The sequence below is a fragment of the Rhea pennata genome, chromosome Z, assembly GCF_028389875.1.
Source record: "Rhea pennata isolate bPtePen1 chromosome Z, bPtePen1.pri, whole genome shotgun sequence".
Lineage (NCBI taxonomy): Eukaryota > Metazoa > Chordata > Aves > Rheiformes > Rheidae > Rhea > Rhea pennata.
The window spans coordinates 54,232,493-54,249,190 of record NC_084702.1 but is presented as its reverse complement, the minus strand read 5'-3'; the positions used below and the strand labels follow the sequence as shown (position 1 = coordinate 54,249,190).

The 16,698-nt window shown below is 38.8% G+C and overlaps 1 protein-coding gene across 1 annotated transcript in view; it reads left to right on the top strand.

Moving 5' to 3' along the window:
• The first annotated feature begins 62 nt into the window (after positions 1-62).
• The window catches only part of MSH3 (mutS homolog 3), a 108,694-nt gene continuing 92,058 nt past the window's right edge, over positions 63-16,698 (top strand). The window contains exons 1-8 of the mRNA XM_062600119.1: positions 63-170; positions 1,899-2,022; positions 3,041-3,264; positions 6,460-6,672; positions 8,135-8,251; positions 9,013-9,130; positions 10,709-10,857; positions 11,855-12,021. Coding sequence (XP_062456103.1) covers positions 63-170; positions 1,899-2,022; positions 3,041-3,264; positions 6,460-6,672; positions 8,135-8,251; positions 9,013-9,130; positions 10,709-10,857; positions 11,855-12,021 — 1,220 coding nt within the window. The remainder of the gene's footprint in view (positions 171-1,898; positions 2,023-3,040; positions 3,265-6,459; positions 6,673-8,134; positions 8,252-9,012; positions 9,131-10,708; positions 10,858-11,854; positions 12,022-16,698) is intronic.

Genomic DNA, 16,698 nt, shown 5'->3' with positions numbered 1-16,698 from the left:
CGTCGCATCCGGCGGCGCCGCCGCTGCCTGCGGCCTGCGCGCGGGGGGGCCGGGGCGCCGCCATGCCGCGCGGGCGGCGGGAGCGCGGCGGCGGGGGGCGGCAGCTGGTGCTGAGCCACTTCTTCGGAGCGGCGGGCAGCGGCGGGGGGCGCGGCGCCGCCCGGCAGACGGTGCGCGGGGCGGGCCGGGCGGGGCCGTCGCGGCCGCGGGGCTGCCCACGCGTGTCCCCGCGCCGCGCCCGGTCGTCCAAGGAAGAGGCAGAGCGCGCCCGCGCTTCGGCGGGGGGCGCTGCGGGGAGCGGAGCCCGTGCGCGTCCCGGAGGCCCGGCCCTCGCGCGGCGCTGCGGCCTCGCGCCGCCGCCGCCGGTCCTGGCTCCCGGCTCCCGGCTCCCGGCTGCGGCTCCGCGCGGGCCCGCGGCCGCCCGCGCCCTGCGGCCTCCCCCGCCCGCTCTCGAGCGGCTGGTGTCGTGTCGGCCGGCGCCTGGGCCGTGGCTTCCCCGGGCGGTTAATGCCCGCAGCCCTTTCTGGCCCCGGAGAGGCGTGTGCCTTCCGCCTCAAGCCCGCCGTCTTTTCCCTTTTTCCTCCGACCTCGCGTGTCCCGAGAGGTGCGATTGTTGCTCTCTGCTTCCCGGTTCGTGTGGACCCGGCAGTAGGGCCTGGTGCACTTGGCTCCTTAGCTCTGGAGGAAACAAGAGTTTGTTCCCTGTTACTGCAGAGCTTTTGGAATCAGACTCGCACCGGTGGGAAGAAGAGTGTGAGAGGTTTTGAGTGAGTGACCTGGGCTTTATACCAAAAAAATGGATCCAAATTCACACCCTGATCACTCTCTGGTTCCTTTTCTCACCTTGCAAATCTTGACTCTGTGCGCTTGGTGTAAACAGATCGGAGATTTTTGCTTACATAATTGTAAGAGAAATGGGAAAGCAGTAAAAGAGAAACCTCTTTGCCACTCGAGTGGACTCTGCATGTAGATAAGTTATGTGGTGGTTTCAGGCTCATTTCGTCAGGCTCATTGGTGGTTTCCAGCCAAGGCCTTGGTGATCCTAGTTCGTGCTTGCAGGTTTGGATACCCTCATTAGTATACTTAGGATTACCACATAAAATGTGCTAAAAACACTGTGTACTTTTTTTCCTAAGTGAAATGATAGTGTATATGTTGTTGCAGTTGCAAAGTTACTTTATATTTGGGTGTGCTTCTTGCGTTCTGTCAGTCAGAGGGCATCAATGGTGAAACAACATAAACTGATAAATTTTCTGATCAGAGTTAAAATTAAGAGTCTGTCTAAAGCTTTCCAAAGAGTTGCAAATACCATGTTTTATGCAAAGCTGGGAGGATGCTATATATTCACAGATAGTTTAGGAAAATAGTTTAAATCTGGAATTCACACTTCCAAGATGTGTAGTGAAGGTATTTTTCCATCATCTGGATGGAGGCCTTTGGAAGTACTGCTCCTTGGAGGTGAGTAGCCAGCTCCTGGCAAGAACAGGGATCTGAATTGTGGAAAACAGGATTTGCAGGGATGGAAGAAGATCTGGTTCAGACACAGTATGGTAGTATTGGATGAGAGGCAAGTTAGTTAAGTGCTGGTTCTGTTTTTTTGCCCAGAGGTAGCTCACAGCTACCCTTTGAAGCCATGGCAGCTGCAGGTGCTTTTTTTCCTAGCACAATGGCAAAGTTGTTCACAGGATGCACTTATTTCTCTTCCTCTTGTAGCCTTGAACATTAGAACTATTTTATAGGTAGAAAAGTAGATACCTAAAATAGTTAAGAATTTTTATGTATTGTAAATTAAATTTGCATTTTGCATTATTCTTTATGAATTCCATCAGGTTCATTATTGACTTTCATAGAGGATGGCAAAGAGAAGAAAGAACTATTTTGTATAACTTATATTTCAGACTTCTGAATTTGGCACAAAAAGGAAAACATCATCTGAAAACAATGAGCCCTGTGAAAAGAAGACCAAGGCACTACAAAGTACCATGGAAGAAGTCTGCAACCTGATGAAGACTCTGGATAAAAGTGAGTTGACTAAACAAGCTTTCAAGAATGTAAGCTTTCATTTCACTGTCAAATGTAAAAGCTTTATTAGCAGATGTTTTAGGAGGCATTTCTTGATTATAAGATACATCTTTGAAGAGCCATTCCGAGTATCGTTAAAGCACCTTTCTGTGGCTCTGAAGCTAGTGTTTAAGCCTTGCTTGGGATTTAATCTCCAAATCTCCTTCAACTGACTCAGCTTTAGCGGGTTGTTCAGGCCATGGAGTCCAGGTGCCCAGGCAGGAACGCTACAAGTGCCTTTTTTGTGTGCTGTTGATTTGGCAGCCTGACTTTTAGATACAGGCTGAAGCATGACTGACCCTTGACAGCCCTGTACAGTCTGGCCCATGCCTGGAATACGTAAGGACTTCCTCAGAATAAACAGTTCAGATGCAGTGCTCTTAATTGTGATATTACAGCTGCTTAATTACATTGAATATGCCTGTGCTCCATCTGGCCTTGAACCAAGAATTTAACAAATTAATGATGATAATAGAAAAATAAGTTAGTGAATATAAAGTTGATTTCACATATGCTTCACTGTAAATAATTCTTCTCCATAGTTTCTAAGTGGAATTATATTGATGATGTAATGACAGTTTTGTAGATGTGATGGTTTGAAAAAAACATTAAGCGAAACCATTACCTAGAAATACTGTCTGCTTAAAAACTGTTCTGAAAAAAATACCACCCATCTACCAATATCCTCACTGATTTTGTGGCTTTACAATTATCAGTCCAGAAAATAATTGTATTTCCTTTCCTGTGTATGAAGCAGCATACAATTAAAGAACATTGACTTTATGGGGAGATAACCAAGCTGATTACATACGTGATTCTGTCACACTGGCAGAGTAAGTGCAGTGGGAAAGAAGGAAGACAGGGAAGAAAGAGATTGGGCAAAATGCCTAAGTTCCCTGCTGATTGAAGTCATTTTAATAGAAGTTCTTCTTTAGAAAATAGTTTGCTAATACATTTTTGTTCTATATTTTTACCGAAGAAGAACCTCAGAAGTGTGAAAAGCCCCGTATATGTTTGCAAACTCTAGACAGACTGAGAGAATTCTCCAGTGATTCAGACCAGCTATGTAGCAGAGTCCAGGAGGATAGTTTTCAGGAGAAGCAATCTATGAGTTTGGAAAAATGCCCCAGTATTATGGGGAGAAGTACAGAAGTGAAAAGCCCTCCTCAGTCTTGGGACGCTAGCCCAAAGGTTTCTCAGAAGGTACGTAGAGCTTCTGGTCCAGTGCTGTGTAGTTTACATGTTACAGTTTGAAAAAGCAAACTTTGATACAAGATTCCTTTTATGTTTTTAATATCTTGTGTTCTGTGATGAAATAGTGCAGCACTACACAATAGACCAGTATTCATATATATGAGTGTTTTCTTGGACTCTTAGCACCAGTGAGCAGAATAGCTTTTCGGTGATACCATTAAATGGTGCTTTATTAAGTGGTGATTAGAGAGCAGTGACATTGGCAGTGTGTTTTGAGATTATGAATGAATCCATTTACCTAATACCAAATCTTTAGTGTGGCCTTCTTTCTTTGGATGGGGGCTGAAAATTTCAAATAATATTTTTGAAAACAAAAACTATTAGAAATTTATTACTGAAATCAATCCAAATGCAGTTGAAACTAGTATCTCTAGCTACTAACTATATATCTGCTCCTTTTCATCTGCAGAAAACAGAGGTGGCTTTTATGAGAAATTTTTGTAATGATACCTACAACATAAGTCAATAAAGATTTTCATAGTACCTTACTTTCCCTTTAATTATGGGGGAGTTGAATTCCATCTCAGTTAGGGGAGCTTTTGTAAGTATTTGATGTGTTTGTTGTTTTCTGGGGTCAACTTGCACGTTTTGAAGTGTTTAAGTCCTAAAAGGCATTATCATGGATACTGTCTTGGTTTTTACATTGAGAATCAGCTGTTCTTCAACACAGGAAGACTTTACATATGGCTTTTCACAGGAAGACAAATGTATGGAAGGCTGTATAATTAATTTGACTTTCTCTGAAAGTTATGATCTTAAATCTGAGTGTTTGGGTTGTGTGAACATACAATGGAAAGGGGAGGAATGCAGTGAACAGTGTTTGGCAAAATATTTTGTTGTGATGAAGGATTGGAAATATATAGCAGTGTGGTTAGATGGAGAATAAAGAAAAGCAGGACCTTCCCTGACCCTCTTTTCAAACCCTTGTTTGTCTTGATTTTATTAGTTTTCTGACTCTTTGTGTATCCAGTTACACTGACACCAGACACTGGCTTTGTTAGTTTAATCAATAAATGATACTTCTCACAGAAGTGTGAGAGCAAATTCTAGATGCTGAAACTCTAACGTATATGTATTTTACACATGCACATACATAAAGCATGCATAGAAATTATTCTTCCTTTCTATCTTAGTGACTTTCTCTTTGATAATATTGGAGATAGCACGTGCCTGGCATAGTTTGACAGTAACTGCAGTGGAAGTATGTTTGGTGAGCAAAGGCATGTGGAGCTCCTGCCACCAGGCTGTGGGTGTAAGATGGGTGTTTCTGCAGAACTTACGTTCATATCTTCAGATGCTTTAGCCAAACAATACAAAACAACGATCCACTGATTATCTATGCGGTAATCTAGGCCATATATTAATTGTACTGTAGTTAATCTAATTCACTGTTTTTAGCGTGTGCAAAGAGTCTGTGCAGGCAGGATGAATGCGAAGTACAAGTAAACAGCAATAATTTATTGCTTAATACGCTCAATAGATAGCGAGGACTCAAGCACTACTTGACGAAGTATTAATATATACATTCTTTCCTATAAGACACCTGTTGAGTCTTGTACAGGTCAGGCAGCCAGGTGGGGAAGGATTAGTTTGTTCTGCTCCTTGGAATGGCCCATCTTAGGTGTTTCTGTCTTCTAATCCTTTGCTTTTTTTCTTAAGAGTTTCTGTTCTTTTTATGTTAGTATTTTTCCTCCAAATTCCTAGAGCTACTCGCTTATTACGATCTCAACAATTAAACTTCCATTTGTGTTTTTACTTTTCTTACATTCATGGCCTTAGTGCATGTTCTTTCTCACTCTTATCTAAGTTTTCTTGGTAAAAATGAGCCGAGGCCATGCGGCTGGGCTGGCCCTGGCTAAAGCTTGGATCCGAGACAGCTGCATCCCCAGCTGGAGAATTGCAGCAGAGCCGTCCAGGCTCCTGGGGCCATCCAAGTTCTGGACATGGTACAGCACTGTTTGTGTTGGGCTACATGGTCTGCTTAGCAAATAGATCGTGCTTTGGTTGTTGGCATCTCTGCACCTCCTAGTTAATAGTACAACTAAATCTTTTCTTTTTTTTCTGTCATTTTCTCGCTGCATTCTTTATACATTTCCATGACCTAATGTACATGATTTGTCCTGTCCATGTGTTTTTTCGGAGTTATCCGTTGCTCTTAAATACCCACTCATCGCTGTATATGTAATCTAGATGTATTGGTTAGAAAATGAAGTTTATCAGATTTATTTGCAGATACAGAAACTCACAGCACAAGACAATTGTGTTTTGTACAGCTGTACACTGTACGCTACAAAACATTTGGGGGGTGTTGTCTGTGTATTTTTTTTCTTTTTTAAACAACTTTATGAGTACATGATATTGTGATGTAAATTATGAGGAGTTTTGAGATATGTGAAGCTCTTGACAGTGTTCTTCACTATGATTGTAAAAAACTGAATGGAGGATCAATGGCATGCCATCACCACATTCACAATACAGAGCAGAACAAAGGTTGTAGAGCTGAAGTTAGTTAGCTGGCGTAGGCTACTTAATGTCGTCAAGAATGATGAACAGCAGAGAGAACAGGCTCAGACCCTTAACTGCTATGGATTTTAGGAACTATAATATAGACCTGTGTTTAAGAGCAAATAAATTATTTGGCATGTTTGCTGGCTTATGTAGGAAGGGCAGACTGGAAAAGAAATACGATTTGTGCTTAAGACAGTGAACTGAGACTTGTATTGGTTTAGTTCTTAATTCACTGTGGATTTTTGGAACATCATTAATCTCTCTACGCTTCAATTTCTCATCTGTGACTTAGGGTGGTAATTCACCCTTTCACCTTTTTTTTTTTAATGGATCTTTGCAGCCTGGATGTTGTGTGTCTCGTTGTGTGTTTTGAGACCTCATGATTTGATTTCAGCTGAAATTTCTAAAGACTGTTGCAGTGCAATTAAATTAAAGATGCAAAATCTTCAATCTTAGTAACTTTTAATTCCGAATAGACTATATTCTGTATTTCCTACTTTAATAGTTTTGCTGCAGTTTCTGGGGCACTTACTGCAAGACAAGTACTTAGCTGTATGATGACTGTAAGTCAGTCTGCAGGAGGGATAGATTTATTTGATAGTTCTTAACTATATATTTTTTCCTCCTTCTTTACAGGAGGAGTCACGCTGTGATCTTAGTCAGTTTTCTGCATCTCTTAAGAATTATGAAAATACTCAAAATCCTTCAGATATGAATCTTAATAAGAGAACCAAGAGCATTTACACTCCACTAGAACTTCAGTTCATAGAAATGAAGAAACAGTATAAAGATGCTGTTTTGTGTGTGGAATGTGGATACAAGTATCGCTTCTTTGGAGAAGATGCAGAGGTAATTTTAGCCAGGATTATGGAAGGATACTTACATTATGTTTAGTATATTGCTTGCAAATAGCAATATACCGGGGTGTGACCACTTCCAGGAGGAAAGTTTCTAGGGCATGAATTTTATGTTTTCTTAGTAAGATAATTTCTTTACCTTTTCTTAATAATCAAGGTGTGAAACCTTTGCAAGCTTAAAGACTATCAATTACAAATAAACTTTTTATCAAAATTGTGTTTATTATTTTATAGGGTAGTGATCGCTACCCTAAGTATTGAGAACTAAAGAAATTCTGCAGGTGCTACAGTAATTGCTCATCAGAATTAAAGCTGAAACACTTTTAAAGATGTATTCTGTATCAAGATGTGTTCTGTATCAAGGCTTAAAACTATCTGTACTAGGAATGTTTCAGCTTGGAAGACAACGGAGCAACAAAGTGGTGTAAAAGTAGGTGAAATGGTATACCCTGGCTGCAGAGAGTATCTTCAGTATGAGAAAAATAGCTATATGGAAAATAACAGATGAAACTACATGTATTCAGTTATGAAGTGTGTTCAGACTTTGCATCTAAATATGCCAGATCTCTAAGAACTGGAAAATACTTTCCAGGAAATATCACTTAGAAGTTAGTTCAAAATGTTTCATAAAGAGCTCTTTCATCCTCTGAGCTAAAATCATTACCACCAATTCAACCTGTGATCTGAGCTATTTCCACAATTAAAACTGATGAGGAACTTATTCCTATTTAGTTACTGGGAATTCATTTTTCCAGTTGACTTTGTAGTGTTTATTTTATTTACTCATTTGCTACTACACTTAAAGTCTTGAAGTAGAATGTGGTATTTCACTGTAGTTCCTATTTGAGGAACTACTTTCTCTAGTTCATGAACATCTACCTTCTTGTCTAGGGCAGAAAAGCAAATTCAAATCATACTTATAATTTATATTTTAAGAAATGTTGTTGTTCTTTTTCAAAGAAGTATTCAGCTTCTACAGCTCTTTGATGCTGAAAATTTAGTATTTCATTGATTAACTGTCTCAGATACATCACCTTTATAGCCCCAAGGAAAATAACTTCTTTCTGTTTGCATTTGGGGTTTTGTGGAAATTATTTGGTCCTTTTTTGAGTTCTGTTGCAGAAAGCACGTGTGCTCTGTGTAGATGTCTTGGATCACCACGGTTAGAATCAAGGTGCAGTAAAATAATTTGACGTGTGAAGTCCATGGTCCTGGAGTCCCCTGTTTGTGACAGGATGCTGGGACTAGAGGGAGGAGGTCTTGTTTTGGGCTTTGTCCTGTAATGTTTCAGTTTTGTTACTGGACTTCTAATCATAGTTGTGAATCAGTATTGTAACGTAGGAGAACATCTGAATGGCATTTTGATGCGTTTGTTTTTGTATATGTTTTATTGTAACTGCTGTTAGTGTAGATTGCCTGAATTATCAACTGACTCTTCTTTTTGTATTTTGCAGATTGCAGCTAGAGAACTAAATATTTATTGTCATCCAGATCATAATTTTATGACAGCCAGTATACCAAGCCACAGACTGTTTGTCCATGTGCGGAGACTTGTAGCAAAAGGATATAAGGTCCTCTCTGGCTTTTATTAAATGCTATTTAGTACAGGATAACACTGAAATGATTTGCAGTTATTGTAACAGAGTTTCATTTGAACTGACAAGTGTGAAACTCATTATTGACTGTTTTTGCCATTAAAATGCTAACTTGCCTTTGTTTCAATTTTTCTATTCACTAAGTGTCATGGATTTAAGTAGATTCAATCTTCCTCTGTTGTTCTTACAGAAAAATATCTTCATATTTTCCATTCTTAGTGATCTTTGTATCAAGCGTTTGCATTTGATAAGGAGAAATTTATCCATCTCCTGCTTCTTTTTCTTCCTTCCTCACACACTTCTATTTTGCATCCCAGCTGATAATTTCCCCCTCCTTTTTTCCTGCATGTTGTTGATCTCTCCCTGTATGTCTGTGACTTTTCGTTGATACCTTGTTTTGTGATTTCGAGTTCCACTGCTTATGAGAAAAGGTCTAGTTGCATTTAAATTGATTGCAGCAGCTATACTTTGACAATTGATGAACTGTAGCTAAATTGTTTCAAAATAGGACAAGAAGCAGGGGGCAGTTGAGAGAGTAGTTTGAAATGAACAAAGAAGGAAAACCTGTGGCTTATTGGTCTCTGTTAGTAGGATTGATGTTAGTCTCTGCTCTCCTTGTTCAGCTTTAATGGTACACTTGCTGTTTGCATTTCTTAAGAGATCACCACATTTATCAAAAGAAAGTTATCTTTTATCTGGGAGCTGACATTGCTTCTTTTCTGTGTGTCTGCCTGTAGGTTGGAGTAATAAAACAAATGGAAACTGCAGCACTGAAAGCTGCTGGAGAAAATAAAAGCTCTCTCTTCACCCGGAAACTGACTGCTCTCTATACAAAATCTACACTTATTGGAGAAGATATCCTTTTCAGCTGATTTTGACTTCAGACTCTAATCTTTGGTGTATGAGATACTATAATACTAGAATTGTCTCCTAGGTGGAATATGAATATTTAGTGGCTGGCAATTGACATAGCAATGATTGACCAGGCAGCAGGAAATGAAGTTCCTTTAATTTTATATTGTGGTAAAACATCACCCAGACTTTATAAAGAATTCAACCTCCTCAGGGCTTTAGATTTGTTGCAAAACTGTAGAGCTTGAGTTTCCTACAGTTATTTGCCTAAGTCATTTTCCGAAGCTGGAGTGGACTTCTCAAGTCTGCTGTGTTCTGTGGGCCTCGGGTTCAGCTAGGTATTTGACTAGGTTGAAAGTGTTAATCTGCCAGTATTAATGATTCAAGAGGGCTTAAAGGAAGAATTGACTGCTTATTGTCAACAGTTTGCTTTAAATGAAAAGAAGGTACTAAAATCAATGGACTGTTAAAATCTGCCTAGGAAATTTCGCTCCCAAATCTTATAACAAAGGAAATGTAAGAAACAGATGAAAGGAGTTTTGGATTAGTGGAGTTATTTTCTTAATTTCTTTCCTTCCAGTCGTGGTTTTCCTGTCTCTTGTTATCCCCTATTGTTTTTTTCTTTAATTTCTCAGACTAATACTTGCTAGGCACCAAAATCTTAAAAAAACCTTGAGTTAAACTGAATTGCTTTGAGCTTATTGTGAGCTGTCAGTAGCTTTTGCCCAGTCTTATACTGGGGTTTTCATCAAGTCCTCCTTTCTTGTGTGGAATCCATTTCTCAGCTACTTTTTGTGGGCTTTGAAACAATGTTCAGGTTTGCTGCCGATTCCAAAGCCCTATCAGGGAAGGGGAAAAGGGATATTAAATGTCAGGTGTTTTCCTTCTATTTGTCAGGTTAACTGACTTCGAGGTTGCACTTAGGAATAGAGTTTTTCCCATACATCAGAGAAACAGGTTGCTCCTCTTTGTAGAAAAAGGCACTGTAACACAATCCTGGGGTTTTTGTTGGAGAATTTCTACTGTACATACAGATTCTCTTGTAATGGTTGCCCAATTGGATGAAAGTAATTTCAGCAGTATGACCCAGTACTAGACTGATAAGCAGCAAGTTTTCAATGAGATTAACCTGCTGCTCTTGCTAAGATGTAGACTTTTGCTTGAATCAAGATATTACATGCTTTTTCTAGTCAGGTATATGTGGTTTGTTGCTATTAAGGGGAAACGTGTGGAGTAAGCCATTTGCAGAGTCAGTAGGCAATTTAACTTTTGGTGTAACTATTCTTGCATTGAACTCGGAGCCTGGTAGACATAGTAGAAATCTGTGCATCTTGTGACTGCCTGTAACATGGAGGCAGCTGCTGAGTTCAGTCCTGGTGCTGACAGTCATCTGAAGTTCACTGGGATCGTACTAGGAATCAAACTGATACAGAGATAGGAAGTGCCTCAATCAAATAGGCCTTTAGTCTGGAAGGACCAATGCAGAATCTGGTTGAGAAGGGCTTAAGTCTAGAAGGACCTATGAAAAATCCACCAAAATCTTTGTGTGCTATAAGTTGTTATTTTTTTAACGTTTGCTACATGTGAACCCTTTGCTGAAGCTAGATGATTCTGTAGATGTCGAAGAGGTAACGACAACGGATGTCCCTGATAACTACCTGCTCTGTATCTGTGAAAATGGAGAAAACTTAAAAGACAGGAAGAAAGGTGACATTGTTATAGGCATTATGGTAAGTTAGTTTCACAGAAAAGCTGGCATTTTAGGGTTTGAGGTGTTTTGAGAGGTGACTGGCTTTATCCTTCTGTTCTTAAATCATTTTCTCTCTCTCCCTCTCTCTCTCTCTTTTTTTTTTGTAAGAAGATCTAGTTTGTAAGAAATCAACTGTGAGTAGTGTACTGTGATAGCTTAATATTTAAAAACTTTAGAAAAGGTTTGGAGTTGATAGTTGGGTATTTGTATGTGTGTTTTTCTGTCATAATCTCTTGAAAACATAGCTATGTTTTAACCAGATACAAGAAAACTGTTAAACTGTTAGTTCGGGTGCTTTACCAGTGTTAAAGTTCGAGCATTTGTAAGGATGATATGTTAAAACATGCAAGCGCTTTTTTCTCTATAAAATATATTTAGAGGAAGAGCCTGATGTAGTCATTACTGCTTACACTGTAGATTTATATTCTATTTAATAGTGAACTGAGAAATTAAAAACTGAGAAATGTGAAACTGGTAAAATATAATAAGTACAATAATAACTAGAGCACTGTCTGTTGAGAATTCATTAATTTACAAGCTTCTTGATTGTGCTTGTGTTTGAATGTCATACTGCAGTTGGGGAGAGGGGAGAAAGCATGTGCTCGGAAGGCAATTAGTTTCCACACAGAGCTTCATATGCCTTTCAGAGACATCCAAATATGGAGATTTGCATAGTCCTTAATAGTAATAAAATTTGCGAAATGGTAGTAATCAACTGATGGTAACAAGAGCATGTTAACATTCTTTGAGGTATTGTTGTCATCTACAAAGACAAAATTGTGGTAGTCTTTCAAAGTTACTACTGTATGAAAAACAGCCATGCTTTTATCTGCCCCTTTTGCTAAGTATGTGGACAACGGGGTCCATCGTTTTTGTACTACACACAACCAATTTTCTTCCTAGATTCACAGTTTGAGTCACTGCAGCTCTCTTGAAACGTTAAGTACTCAATGTGTATATATTATTTTGTTTGGCAGGCAGTCCAACCAACTACTGGAGAAGTCATTTTTGACAGTTTTGGGGACTGTGCATCTCGCTTAGAATTAGAAAGTCGGGTTTTGCGCCTGCAGCCAGTTGAACTAATACTTCCATCCAGCTTGTCAGATCAATCTGAAAAGCTCATCAACAGTATAACCTCCATGAGGTATGTTCTATGGGGGTTTTGTTGTTGTTTGTTTTTTTTGCCTTTGTTTTTAATTGCAGCATAGCTAGTATTGAGATTTAAATGTGGAAGTAAGCACTGATGCATAGTTCTGTAAATGCCCTTTTGGAAATACCTGTAGTTTGTTACTGGTGGAGGGTTCCCCAAACCACTGAGTTCTGAGCACTTGTTGATTTGTATTTAGACTGAAATTCACAGCTTCTCTTTCAGGGCTACAGAAAGTTTGTTCTTATTTAGATTATCTTACACCCTTTCCATCTCCTACCTTCCCCTCCAAACATGTGACCTGTTGGGATTTATTTCAGTGCTGATGCATGCATCTTTAGGATCTGAAAGTGTTGTTTTGTGGCTGCTGTTATTTTTTGTCATAACCTTAAAATCTCTAAACTTCATGGAAATTTTTTTTATTTTATTTTAATGTGGATAGAATTAAATATTAGTTGCAAATATTTTTTATACCTAATTGTCCAAATAGACTCTCTTAAGTTTGCATAAGATTTGAAATATTGTGGCTGATCTTCCATTTATATTTTGAATTCTGTTTTTGTATTTCAAGGGTAAAGTTACATTTTTTCAATGTCAGTTTTACAGTAGAATAAAACCAGAATAGGACGTAATTTGTAGGATGATAGATTAAGGGACTAAAGCAATCTTCTGAAGATTTGTGGTGGACTTGCAAAAACTTGCAGATGAAATTTTTGTAAGAAAATAGTCTTTTTTTTTTTTTTTATGTGCAACTCTGGACTGTAGAGAACTGATTAAGAGCTTGGCTTGTCCATTTTGAATGAACTAATTGAAAAGAAGAACATTTTTCCTTCTGCCTGTTAACAAGACTGAAACTAAAGAAGCCAACAAAAAGTGTCTGTATTATCTAAGCAAAATTTTGTTGAGGGGTGTATATATATCCGCACTTCCCACACTGTAAAGATAGACAAATGCTTCTCTGTCACGTGGGTGGCAGCCAGCTGACAGATTGCCAACTCTGTACCTTTGACTGCCTCATTTGAACTCTGCCCGTGCCATCGTCTTGGGTTTTCTCTAACGCTCCAGACTGCTGAGCTGCTTAATCAGTCTGGTCCACAAGTGTTGTCTTGCCCAGCTGTCAGTGTAATCTTTTTTGCCCTCTCTGCAAAAGGGAAAAAGAAAAAAAATGTGACATGGTGTGCTGGGGAGGCAGTCGTCTCATCAGGGACAGCTGATTTCCTGGCACGCTATAGGAACTTACACAGATGATGCTATGCTGCACTTGGCTATCGAGCTTTCAAGGGCAAGTGTATATGAGATGCAAGACTGAGGAAAGGGAGTGAAAACTTCTGATTCTGTTTTAGGAATCTTCAGAAAAAGGAGCTTGTCAAAGCAGTGTATTCAGTGCTGTTGAGCTGAGCGCTGGAGTTGCGATACCAAAGCTTGTAGTGAAGTGTGCTCTTTGTCGTATCGGGTTCCTCATTTCCTTCAGCTCATTCAGGCTGCAGAGCCACAAGGTGTTGAAAAGTCACCTTTAATTACGCTGAGTATTAAGCAAGCAAAGTCACTGTGTTTCCTTGTAATAAAAGGGTTTGTTAAGACTTGGGCAAATAAAATACCAGCTTAGGAATTAACAAATGTTTCCTGCTTGTCCACAGATGTACATTTTTGCCTCAGTAATCCTGTTGCTTTAATAACTTTCTTTCTCTTTTGGAAATCAGTTCCATAGAAGTATGCACAAAAATACCTTTAAATATACCAAGATGAAGAACTTCTGTTTTTTTAATGCCTAGTTTGCTTGTTACTTTCAGCTGTGCCATGCCAATTTCTTAAATACGTCAGCATGAGCATTCATTTTAGTACTGATTTTATACATGAAGAAAAACTCCAGACTGAAGAGGAGGGTTAGTGTTGTGTGCTGATAGGAACTTTGTCAATTTTTGAGGAAATTGAAACTATATAATAAATGCACAAAGTAAGTGCATTTTTTCAGAAGCAAGTATTTTAGTTTTTTAATTGTGTAGTAAAGCTGTTCTGATACAGATTTAAGAGATGTGTGGGTTTTTTTGCTTGTGCACAGCTAATACATTAATAAATAACTTCTCATTTTTATTAAGAACAAAAGAATATCTATGTATTAGATTTTTTTTTTTTTCCTTTTTGTGAACAGATTTCCCCTTGCCCCCAGTCTGGTAACTACCCAGAAAAAATTAACAAAGCAGCTCTCTAGTCTAAATGTCCTTAATCACTTGGAAGTGATAGAAATTAAATGCCTTAATGTCAGTACATTTCAGTAGCCACATTTCAAAAACAATTTATGGATTTTCTTTTGTTAAAGGTTTAACCACTAGAGGGCCTTGCTGTATTTAATATTAATTTAAGTGGTTCCAATATGCTCCTTCCCTGTATTTTTAACTTGGCTCCAGTTTTTATATAATTGCTTTGATGCTAGTAATAGTTTTATTCTCATACTTACTGAGTGGACTAAAGTACTCATTTTTGGTTGTTGCGCATTGCCTATCACATTCTTCATGTTTTCTAATAATTTTTAGTGAGATGCATTGCTTACTTAGAGAGGTTTCGTTACATAATTCTTTGAAGATCTTTCTGGCTAAAACCGTGGGAACTTGGATCTTGTGTTTCATGAAGGCTCATCATCCCTTTGTGTAGGCATACTATAGTGGAAAACACTGAGTTTATAAAGACAGGATATAGATGGGAGAGAAAAATAGTCGCTGGAGAGTTTGGAGTGGTCAGGAGCAGTGAAGAGTCTTGCTGCCGACTGCATGTGATTTTTCCTAGGAGAATTTTGCCAGTGGTTATCTAAGTAACTCGGGGGCTGATTTGCTTTTGGATTTTGCATTTTACAACTCCCATACTGAGTGATCAGGGTGGCATGGGCTATGTCACCTTCACAAAGAGCGTGCTGATAATGGCATTGTTTAATAATTAGTTAATCATAGCTATATAACAGAAGATGTAGCCTGGTTTAATGTCTGATTACACTAACATAGTTGAAAGTATCTGTGCGCTTTTTTTTTAAATACAAAGACCAAATCAGAATAGTGTGCCCTTGTTTCTGTCTTATGTATATTTTATTTTTATATACTAATTTCCTTCTTATAGAATTACCTATTTTTCTCTTTTTTTTTTGCCACCACAACTATGTTCAGACTCAGTAATGTCATTCACAGTATTTACTGGTGCCTCTCATTTAGTATTGCGTACATTTTCACAGCCAAATTTGGCGAACTTCATGAGGGTAGAAATTATATCTGTGGATTAATGTAAAATAATTGTTAAGAATTTTGAGTCACAAATGAAAGCGCAAAAAAAAATACACAAAGGAAAGCGGCCTTTTGCTTCACTTTTGAAGTTGCATGCAGTACAGCAATGATAAAAAGTTTGATCATGCTGCAGAGCAGTGCAGAAAATGGTTTGGCACAGTTACATGTGGCTGAAAACAGTATCTCACAATAGGTAGAAAGAGGCATCTTTTATAGTAAGTTAATGAATGACTGAAGGAGTTGTCTTTAATTTTGTTACCTGGGCCATGTTGAAAGACTACAGAGAGATCTGTTGGAGGAAGAGCTGTGCAAGAGTGGCAGTTTGAGCTGTGCCCAAGAAAACAGTATACAGCTTGCAGAATAAGTGGAAGAGCTGAATGCATTTCTTAAGTGCTCCCTGTCTAAATTTAAGCATGGACATTAATGTAATGAACAGTAAGTGAAGATAAGTGCTACTGCAGTAAGATTACTTAACAATTCAACTGTTCATACGATTTGTTCATCGGCTGGAGCTTTAATTTTTTTATTCTCTCTCTCTCTCTCTTTTTTTTACTTTTGGTCATATGAAGCCAGTTTAGTTAAACTGTGTTTAGTTAAACTGCATCTTAGGGGAAAGCCCTCTGAATCGATAGGCGTTTTACCATTGATTTAAATGAAGCCAGATTCATCCATCTTGGTTTAAACTGCAATGTTCATTTATCAACTTAAGTAAGCTTTGTAAGTTTAAGTAGTCTGTGCCTTGTGGTGCAGATTTGTATAACAAGATGTTTCTCTAGATACTTTTCCCCATGGTGATTATCTCTTAAAAACTCATGGAAGCAAATGTATAGAAGTGTATGTCAGAACTGATGTGTCTTGGTTTTCATTTCATTTTCTTCCAGCGTGTTGCTGTTTCCAGTGGTAAATGAAATGGTCCTATTGCCAATGTTATGACAGACACTGTCCATAAGAATTAATAACTAAAAAGTACTATTCAAGGACATTGAACTGGAGGTCAGCTATCGTGGAGAGCTTTCCTTTTAAAGCAAAGCATAAGTTAAAAGTAGATTATGGAAACTGGTTCAGAACAAACTGTTCTGGCAGGTACACTTCTGTTTCGGAATAGTTAGTAACATCTGTTAGCAAGTGCTGGCCTGGCTCAAGGAAAATCCCGTAATGCTTTCAGTTTCTTTTTGTCTAGGAGACCATGAAAACGTTCTTCCATGCAAGATGTATTTGTTCTTACAGGAGAACACTGTGTTTTGAACTTCAAGCCTTTTCCTAGTCAAGGCTCAATGCCCATCCTTCTTAACATACTGGCTACATTAAAAATTGGACTGTACTGCTTTTCCTGAAATAATTTTTGAGGCTCCTTTCCCTTTTGATTGTTCTTGTTGTTTACATGTGCCCTTTTTCTTATTTAATTGAA